Below are 10,680 nucleotides of genomic sequence, written 5' to 3' on the forward strand. Positions count from 1 at the left end.
CCACTTCATAGAGCTGTAATTAGTTTAACATTACACAGTTTACTGGTATTCATTTCAATGAGCTCAGAATGATGAAAAGCTAAATTGCCCGTGTTGTGTCAGGATTGGAACTTGTCTCTCTCTTTCTCTATTTAAGTTCTTCACACCGCCATCACCACCACTTAAATATCACAAAATGACCCATCGAGTTAGAGGGGCTAATCAAGACAGATAATAGAACATCTTAAAATTCGAAAGAGGCCTAGCCAGGGAGGCCATCCATTCTAACAATTTATAAAAATCTATGCATCAACCTTCTGCGTCCGTCTTTTTTCATGACAAAGGTAAATATTTTTATCAAACGATTAGGCTTTTGTTTTTACATTAAAACAAGAAGAGGATACAAACGACTAGACTGATCTTTGATTAGAAGCGGCCATTAAAAAAGCTATGGTTGCCTTTACTTCTCAAAAAATACCTGTTAAAAAGCTAGATGTACAACTTCCTCTAATGAAAGTCATATGCTTCTCTCTAGAAGCATATTCAGCAGAAATCACCGATTGCTACAGAAACTCCCACAAAATTCCATGAAATCAGAAAGCAAAACAGTATGCATTTTCTAGCCACAATGCCATGCCAGATGCTTTATTCTTCATTAAAAATACACAACCTAACAAAAAAAAATACATTTCCTTCCCAAGCACACACATAGCGGTAGTCCTCATCTCGGAAACTAGCTTCAACATTCCTCGTTCTTCCACACAAAATAGCAGTAGACCCTCTCCAATGGCACAGAACCAAACGGGACTAGTATGCAAATCATGTCCAAATCCAATCAGTTTGCTTCAATAAACATATTATAAGACCTTTATAAGGCCTCCACATTTCATAAAGCTTTTCAAGCATACTTTATCTAATGCCCTCTAAGTCACATAATCTATCAAACACCTATGTGCTAAAAAGAAAAAATATGAATAAAGCAACAATATACACCCATGCTTTTGCATTCAACTATTGGAAGAAAAAGCATAACAATGAAAAAAGGGAAGAACACCCAGACAATTTTTTTTTATTATGAAATACGCATTGGGGTTATTTAAATTGTAAAGACACATGATATTCCATAATTTATAACGGCATAATTCAACTCAACACCACGAGAAGCACAGTCTACTGGCCTTCAGGTTTACTTTGAAGTCCGTGTTGGACCTCCATTTGTTTCCTCTTGTCTTTAGCCCTGGTAATAGTCATTTTAAAGAGTCTGCAGTACAGTTCCATTGAAGACGGAGTATCATCATTACCAGGGACAGGATAAGTGATGAGGCTGGGGTTACAGTTTGTGTCCACTATCCCAACAGTGGGGATATTCATCTTGGCAGCATCCCTGGTGGCTATGTGCTGCTCAAAAACATTGTTCATGGTGCTGAAGAAGACAATTAGGTCAGGCAATCGGACCCCACTGCCATACTGGACATGTGAATTGGTTAGGAGGCCGCCTTGCCAATAACGAGTGTGGGCATACTCCCCGCAGTCACGTGCCATGTTCTCTATCAGGTGAGCGAACTGACGATTGCGGCTCATGAAAAGAATGATTCCCTTTCGATATGCGACATGGGCAGTCACATTGAGCGCCAACTGGAGATGCTCAACTGTTTGATCCAGATCAATAATGTCCTGTTCAAGGCGGCAACCGAAGATATACGGCTCCATTAGCCTGAAAAACAAAAAAACAATATATTCACATAGGATCAAAACCGGATGGAAAAAGATGGACAGAAGTCAAATCAAGCGGTTAATGAACTTCGATTTCTTTTCCAAACTTCATAGTTTAACTAGATTTAACTAATCCCACAGCAGGTAATCTTGGGGAAATCATGGTCCCAAAAAAAATACGAACATCAAAAGAAGAAAAATAGACCAAATTAAATGAAATAAACAAAGCCTCAGAAAACAACCTACCTATAAATACCAGATAATTTACAAAACATGTTAGCAATCTAATAATTAAGGAGTCCACGACAAGGTGAATTCTCACGTGCTGAATTAAAACAGCATGCATTTAATATACACCGAACTTTAAAAAATAAGCAATACATTAAGGAAAACCGATGGAGCTGCACACATGAACGTCATACTTCCTTTGTGCTTAAAGCACTCCGTATATAAATGCTCAAATGAAGTCAAAGCAGTCATTCATTTACATAATGTTTTCTACAACAAGTAGGAAACGAATAAGCCAAAGCAGTGGTTCTTAATTTGGGAACTGCTCTGCTTACTCTGGGAGTGCTGCGACGGTTTACAAAAGTGAACAATTTTACTAGATCAATAGAGGGGACACAAAAAAAACGTTAAACTGAAATTTTAAAAGACTGTAAATGTGAAGGAATTTGAAACTGGAGGCCCAACATTCATTTGGATGTTGATTTGTGGGAGCAGTGAACGTACAGTGAAGAATAGGTTGAATGACTGGTGGCCTAAACTGCAGCACTACCAGGCAAAGAAGATTCATTAGGAGCAAAAAAGACAAAGTGAAATGCTAGTCTCGTATTTCGCTTCATCATTTAGAGAGAAAAAACACATTGTGAAAGCGTCAACATTCCCAGTAAAATTTAGTATATTTTTTGCGATGGAAATACAAAGGTTCACGTTAAGTGTAACGTTTGTGTGTATTTATTTTAGGTTCAATTTGTAGAAATGATTTAGTCTTGGGTCCCTGGGTTCCAACAGTGATTTAGTAGGGTGCCCAAAAGTCAAACGGTTAAGACCTAAGGTGCCTCTTCAAGAAGCCCCATGTCTGGTGTAGGACATTGTGCTGCTTGAATGTGAAACTTGTGTACAGGTGGAGCGGAGTGAGGAAGTGTAGAGTACATAAGAGTCGTTAGAAGAAGGTTTTAAATCTGCAGAACAAAGGGCACACCTCCTATGAAGATGGTTATAGTTTTCAAGGAGACAAAAGGATCAAAAAGTCAAGTGTAGTGTGAAGTCAGTCTGCTGATCATAGCTGGATCAGTGATTGGATGCTAGTGTTTGGTGGATCCTTTAAGAGATACAAGTCCCCCCTCACATCTGTATTTGGCATCACTGTGCACTGCTTGACAGAGGAATGGTGCAGTGGACAGGAACTGCAAGGTGTAGCGGCGGTCTGCACTGTGCAGTTTGTATAGTGAGCAATAATTTGTTCTGCAAGTTACTAAATACAAAGTATGGGTGCCAGCCCATTTTAAATTTGGGATTTTGAGTACTGAGAGTGCTATTTTACTGTCACATATCAGTTCTGGTTCAGTTTTTAACAAGTTGTAAGGCTGAACATGTAGGAGTAGTACTATATAAATATTGTGAATATAAATGTTCTCTCAGGGCCTGTCACTCTTGTTTCGTCGGGCTGGACAGTACGAAGGAGACTTGCAAGAGAATTTTGTACTAAACACTGTGTAGATACAACAAAGTAATGATATCTTGAGACTGCTCTGCGGTGCATCGACTCAGCAAGCACAGTGAGAAAGGTCTTCAGGTAAGCTGCTGCTGATTGACAGATGAGCAGAACAAGATGTGTATCATTGTGCTATAAAAGTCAAAGTATGTTTATTTCAGTTAGTTAAAACCATAAAAATTTTTGCAACACAATACAAAGATAAGAATGTTAAAATAATTTTTTGTAAAATGTTAAAATTTTACAAACCAATAGTTTACCTTGGCAGTAGAAAGAAGTTAAAGGAAAGTGCATGGATTAGTCTTCTATGGGCCACTCTGGCGCCAGTTGTTCTAGCTCCTGGTTTTCCCATGCAAAAAATGCAGGGAAGAACTGACACTGCTGACTGTGAGAGTATCTTATAGCCATATTGCAGAACAATCTTGTTAGGGATTTATTATGGGATCTTATATTGTCTCTTCCATTTTTCCAAGTTAAAGCGCAAACGTGATACTGCAAATTTTGCAGAAGATAAAGATTGCGATCTTGTACATGTGGTATCTCTACGACCATGCATTCTTATTTTATGTCCTGGGGTTAAGATAGCAATATTGATACTAATCCCACACAAGGAAGCATAAATTAAAGGCAATATGTTGGTGCGAATTTCACTGTGAAGAGCGAAAAATAAAGAACGTACTCTGATACAGGTGGTATTGCCACGTCCATGCATTCTTATTGCCTTTATGTCGTGAGGTAAAGATGTGGATATTGATGCAAACCACACCCAACAAGCATAAATTAAAAGCAATATTACAGCTCAAATTATTTATTGTGCTGACTGTAGAAGATGTCGACCCTTTCGCCGTCAGTAACCTGTCCCCTTTTATGACTGCAATCGCTTAAGGGGTTTCACCCTTCAAACAGAAGAGCAATGCATGTCGGCATGATCTAATACCATGCTGGTTAAAACATTTCAGCAACAAACCCTTTTGTTTAGTTAGTAGAATAGGACAAATCGATAAAAAATGTGAGTCAAACTTTCTTTATGATGGTGGCAAAGTCTACAGTGAGTTGTTTCACACATACAAATCTAAGATGGAGCAATGTATTTTTATAAAAACGTTCCAAGTAAAACTGTTAGGTATGGCTGCGGACGGGGCTGCTTATAGGAGTATATAGTCATCCATGCAAGAAATCTTTTGTTAAAATCTTGTTTATTCCTGTTCCATGAGAACCTCTTGTTTGTTTATTTGGTCTATTTTGAAGGAGCTGTGAGGTAATGTATTTTGCTTTTAAATCATTCAGGTCCCGCTCAAAGGTCTGCGCCCAGCTGTTAGTTCTTGTCAATAGGCCAGTTTAAATTTCTTTCCATAGCAGGTCACGTAATGTTGCCTGGGCTAGGCGTCCTAATAGTGACATAGCCTTGAGCATGGAGTCATTTTGTGCTAGTTCTTGGTTAGTTAGGCCAAATTCCAACCGGATCTGGGATAGAGAGGTGTTTTGAGGGAGAAGTAACAGGAGGCTGAATACCTTACTTCGTGCAGAGTTAAGAAAACACCCAAACTTTCTTGTGAAAGCTTCAGTTCCGAAGCTGATTGTTGGGATAAACTTGCCCTTTATCACTGTGAGAAGAAGCAAGAGAGTTGGACTTTGCAATTTACGATGTAAAGATTTAAACACTGAAGGCACTAAGGATTGATACACGCACAATTAGTGTTCACGTGGGTTGTAGTTAGATCCTCAATGTTGTGGGTGCTCCTGGGGTGGCGCCTTCCATCCACAGCGTCAGTGAAAGATATGATTGTAGCACCTCCTACATAGGGTGTGCCCAGGGGGTCACACCCTATGTAGGAGGTGCTACAATCACAAGATTTAAACACTGCAATCAAGGAAACAATCTTTGGATAGGGACTGCATATGAACGATGGAGCAGAAGGAAGAGTTAAAGGGACTTTTGACATAGGGCCAGATGACAGTCTTGAAACAACTAAGGCTGAACAATTTACACTTCTATGAATTTAACTTTAATTTGCAGTAGGACAACATTTTTGTTAGGAGCTAGTATATTCAGTTTCCACATACAGATCACGTTTTTTAGCTTTCTTATTGATGAGGTGTCATATTAGGTACTTTATACAGCTGTTTGGTTGCATGTGAATGAAAACGTAGGTTCCTATTCCAAGTAATTGCGCCTCGTTTATTGATGTATTTTTATATAGTTCTGAAATTAGTGAGCGGACCAAGCCTTAGTTAGAGTTTGATGTTAGAAGTGAAAAGCCCTGTGACCGAGTCAACTTTATACACAGGCCAGCTACATCATTTTGTACTGCTGTTTGTATAGTGCATTTCTGCCAATGGATTGGCTTTGCTGTGCAGGAAGAATTTATGGCTGCAAGCACACATGCTTGCATCATGGAGGGAAGCAAGGTGGACAAAGTAGAGTGATTTGGATTCAATGGAAACTCTCAATGTTTCAGTCACTGGATGCGATAAAGCACTGGGTTGCACAGATTCAAGCCAGTGTGTTCTTGTTGGTTGTAGTTTTGCCTAACTTGGTGGGAGCCAGAGAATGTGTACCTCATTGCCTTTTTTGGGAAGGTGCAAGCTAGAACTTCTATGCAAGATTGCCTTGTCTGAATGTGGTTTTGTAGCATGGCTCACATGTATTGTCCATTTTAGATTAGACTCCTTAAATTGACATTTTCTTGGTGCCCTCTGCCACAGCTTTCTGCTAAGGTGTGTGAAAGTGCTGTATGTGTATTTACGATAGGCAGTGACGTCCTGTAATCTGTACAGTTAGTTTAAGGGTCATACATGAAGGACACAATAAAATAGTCTTTATCTTCCTGTGCTCGTTAGGAGACATTTCACTTTAGCTAGACAAACGCAAATAAGCTGCTCTGCATAGGGGTGTGGAACTTAACAGAATATCTACTTGTCCATGGGGCAGGTTGCTTCACAGATCTACGTGTCCTGTTACAAACTCCACTTGTTACTTCCGTACCATGTAGTGGGATGACAAGTTTTGACAGCAATCTCATTGTAATAAGAGCTCTGATATAGCCTCTCTGATTATGCCAGGGCTCATACCTTAGTGTGGTTTAAAAACTAGCAATTACCATGTTTTGCCACCTTTCCGCATATCTACCTACTGGGGCTGAGAGTACTGTTGAGCAATTTGAGCATGTGCAAATCTACTAACTTGCATATTTTAAGGGTCGTTACCAGCTCTTCTCTAAACTATCCACCAATACTGAGAAAAGTTGGAAATGTACTACTGACAATGGCAGACGCAAAATTCTTCCAGGGTTGGGTGAAAAAAGGTGTGGGGGGGTGGAGGAGGTTATGGGGGGGGGGAGGAGGAGGTTATGGGGGGGCGGGGAGGGGGGGGAAATGTTATGGGGGGGCGGAGGGGGGGAAAACAGGTTAGAGGGAAAGTGAACTTGTAAACGCTCAACCAATTTTCCCTTAAGCAAATCTACACATGCATATTTGCTCCTGCCAAAGCACAAGTCACTACTTGTGTAACGATATATCTGTAAAAAACATTAGTTAGTGATCGATTCCTTACCTTAGAATATCCCCAGGCGTCAGACTGGATACGGAACGTTTTTCGCCAGCAGTACCCCTGTGCGTCCGTCGCTGTCGTCATAAGTGCTGAGATGACGTCACAGAGACTACTTTGACGCCACCCATGCATGCTGACATCAGTTCTGTGCACGACTTTCTGCGCCAGGAACGCGGATCCTTTCAAGAAATTGAACACTGGTGCCATGAAACTAGGGCCCTGAAAGGGATGACCTTAACCCTAGAAATCAGTTCGCAGAACAGGGAGGATGGGTGGGGCGGTATCACTAATGTTTCTTACAGATATAGCGTTACACAAGTAGTAACTTGTGCATCTGAAAGAGACACGCTCGTGATAGATTCCTTAATTTAGAATAGATACCCCAGCAATACCAACCCCGGTGGTGGGTCTGCGAATAAGATTACACCAGAAAGTCACGGAGAACAGAACGGCCAAAGAAGCAGTCTCTCCGGACTGGACTGTCAAGGCAGTAATGCTTGGTAAACGTTTGCAGCGAGGCCCACGTAGTTGCCTGACAAATATCCTGCAAGGGAACGCCGCGTTCCAAGGCAGTAGTGGCTGCCGTTACCCTGGTAGAATGGGCACACAGCCCCACAAGAGGCTCCTTGGCCAACGAGTAACATGCTTTGATGTACAGAACAACCCACCGAGATGGTCCGTTTGTGCACGGCCCGACCCTTTTTGACGCCCACCTAGCCAACAAAGAGCTGGTCATCCACCCGGAACGGTTGGGTGCGCTTCGGATAGAATGAGAGCGCACGTTTTGGGTCCAGACGGTGGAGCCTCTCTTCCTCTTTTGAAGGATGCGGAAAGAAGGTGGGAAAAGTGATAGCCTGCCCGATGTGGAAGGGTGTGACAACCTTTGGCAAGAAAGAAGAACGGGTCCTTAAAACCACCTTGTCCGGATGAACAGAAAGGAAAGGAGGTTTCGAAGAAAGAGCCTGAAGCTCACAGACTCTTCTGGCAGAGGTGATAGCTACCAAGAAAGCCGTCTTTAGTGTGAGAAGATGTTAAAGGACAGTTATGAAGGGGCTCAAAGGGAGCGCACATCAGATATGTCAAGACAAGATTCAAGTCCCATTGAGGCATTATGAAAGGCATGGGAGGAAACATGTGTGTAATGCCTTTCAGGAAAAGGTTACCAACCGGGGACTTAAAGAGAGAAGGCTGATCTGGAAGCCTTAGAAAGGCGGAGATGGCCGCAAGATAACCTTTGATAGTGCCCGGAGCAGAGCCCTGCTGGGCCAAGGATAGTAGGAACAGAAGGACCTCAAAAAGATGGGCAGAAAGGGGATCCACAGCCTTTGCTGCGCACCATGCCACAAATTTGTTCCACCTGCAGACGAATACAGTCTTAGTGGAGGGACGCTTGACTGCCAGAATGACATCACAGACTTCGGGAGGAAGATCGAAAGCTGTCAACTGTCGCTGCTCAATCTCCACGCATAAAGGTGGAGGCTGGACAGGTTCGGGTGGAGGACCGTCCCTGCTGCTGCGACAGAAGATCCTCCCGAAGAGGTAGGTTCTGCACCGGATTCTGGCCGAACGAACATGTGGGGGCGCCCTTGCCGTGGCCATGAAAGGAACGAAAGGTAGACGTGGCCGGGTGTGTGCTGAGAGACCCAAGGACGTGGCCGTAGCCCGAGAGTCCTTGAAACGCTCCAGCACACTGTCTACCTTATCGCCAAACAGGCGAGTACCATCAAAAGGCATGTCCATGAGGGAACTCTGGACATCCTCCGAAAATCCAGTGGATCGCAGCCCAGTATGGCGACGCAAGGCCACCGTCGTGGAGACCGCACTCCCCAAAGAGTCCGCGGTGTCCAGCATACACCGAATGGCGAACTTCACGGCATCCTTCCCCTCTGCAACGGCTTGAGAAAGTACAGCCCGATCCTCCTCCAGGCACTGGGGCAGAGATTGCGCCACTGTGTACCACACAGCGTGAGAGTAGCGGCCCAAGAGGCATGCTGTGTTGACTGACCATAGCCCCAAGCTGGCAGAGGAAAACAACTACTTGCCAAACTGCTTCAGCTTTTTCAATTCCTTAACCGGCGGAGCGGTAGGGAATGCACTTTGGGAAGTTGAGGCCTGAATGACCAGGCTCTCCGGGGTCGGATGATTTGTCAAAAATGCATGGTCATCAGGTGTCGGGTGATGACGTCTGGCCACGTTTCTATCCACAGGAACCTCTGTGGCTGGTCTAAACCAGGTGCCCATCAAACCATCCGTCAAGGACTCATTGAATGGAAGCAGAGGTTCCATAGAACTTGCCGCCGGTTGAAGCACTTCAGTAAGGAGGTTCGTCTTGGGAGTAACTGTAGGCAGATCGAGGTCAAGAGCCTCAGCTGCTCTACGGAGCACCACAGTATATGTGGCGCCTTCCTCCATGACAGCAGGAGGAGGCACAAACCCAGGCTCAGAGGAGAGGTCAAGGCCACCTGCAGCCTCCGAATCCTCTTCCCACTCATGTTCGGACAGGGGGTCGGCCACCGGCATCGTATGGCGGCAGGCCCCGCAGGATTTAATCCCAGGCATCCCTACGCAGCACCAGGAGACAAGACTCAAAGAAGTAGAGACAAAAGCCTCAAAAAATGTTAGTCAAACAGTGACTAGGGTACGTGCTCTAAGCGGATCTGCGCTTGCTGCCGCGGAAAAAGAAAGAACGGACGTCAGCGTGCATGGGTGGTGCCCAAGTAGTCTCCGTGACGTCACCTCGGCGCTTACGAGCCCAGCGACAGACGCGGTGCTGCACGACGCCACCTACCGCCGTGCAGGGGTACTACCGACTAAAAACTTTCCGGATCCAGTCTGACACCTGGGGATATTCTAAGGTAAGGAATCTATCACTAACGTGTCTCTTTCAGATATGCAGTTCACAAATATTTTCTAGTAGTACTATTCCTTGGCATGCTTCTGTAAATTCCTGGGAATTCATGAACGCTGTAAATCCGCAAAGACATATACCATGAGTGCACTTTTGAGACTTTCTTTAATAATTGGTTCCCAAGTCAAGCTTTAACCAAGGCTTTTTTTGCTTATTAAAATGCGGTCTCAGTTGATCAGCTGGTTTCAGTGTGAGTGACAGCATTGTGCGCTTTCAAAAGAAGCATAATTTCAAAAAGGGGGGTGGTGATGGACAGAGTATCTGAGTTAATCAGAACACTCCTACCCAGTCAACAGATCAGGGCTTGATCCATCACCGTTTTTTAGCTCACTGCTCCATCCCAGTTCAGAACCTGGCTATATGCAAATTAGTCTGTCCCTGGCCCAGTGCATCATGGGAACAGGGCAGACCAAACTACCAAGCCAATTCTTCACCGGAAAGGAAACAAGCTTCCGGGGACCGGTTTCTGGCATTACAGCCGTCTTCGGCTCGGCTTGCCTGAATCCTGATGGTGCAGTGAGCAAGGGACTCATGTCTGAGCATACCCTTCCACACTTGTGGTGGCCAAAATAATTTAAAACAAGCATTTACAATGCAATGGTTTTGCCTTTGTTAAAGTTTGAGCTATTGGCATTGCTCTTGACATTTTTATTTATGTTTTTTTTTTAACATAAATAAATGGCAGTCATTTGCAATGCCACTAGCTTTATCTCTCGCAAATGACACACACAAACACCCACAGAGAGCCCCCCCAACACACACTCAGAGGCCCCCCACACACACACCCACACAGAGCCCCCCACACACACAGCC

At 43.8% G+C, this 10,680-nt stretch overlaps 1 protein-coding gene across 1 annotated transcript; it reads right to left on the minus strand.

The window, feature by feature from the left end:
• Nucleotides 1-592: 592 nt before the first annotated feature.
• LOC144753031 (small ribosomal subunit protein uS2m-like) lies at nucleotides 593-1,721 on the minus strand. Its single transcript, XM_078640832.1, has one exon. It carries the CDS (start codon nucleotides 1,687-1,689, stop codon nucleotides 1,150-1,152), a length of 540 nt encoding a protein of 179 aa, XP_078496958.1. The 5' UTR covers nucleotides 1,690-1,721; the 3' UTR covers nucleotides 593-1,149.
• Between the last annotated feature and the right edge of the window lie 8,959 nt (nucleotides 1,722-10,680).

This window comes from Lissotriton helveticus, chromosome 5_1, assembly GCF_964261635.1.
Source record: "Lissotriton helveticus chromosome 5_1, aLisHel1.1, whole genome shotgun sequence".
In the NCBI taxonomy this organism is placed as follows: Eukaryota; Metazoa; Chordata; class Amphibia; order Caudata; family Salamandridae; genus Lissotriton; species Lissotriton helveticus.

Bases quoted from the DNA above. Each gene is read 5' to 3' on its own strand.
- LOC144753031 (XM_078640832.1), bottom strand. From the start codon at position 1,689: ATGGAGCCGTATATCTTCGGTTGCCGCCTTGAACAGGACATTATTGAT.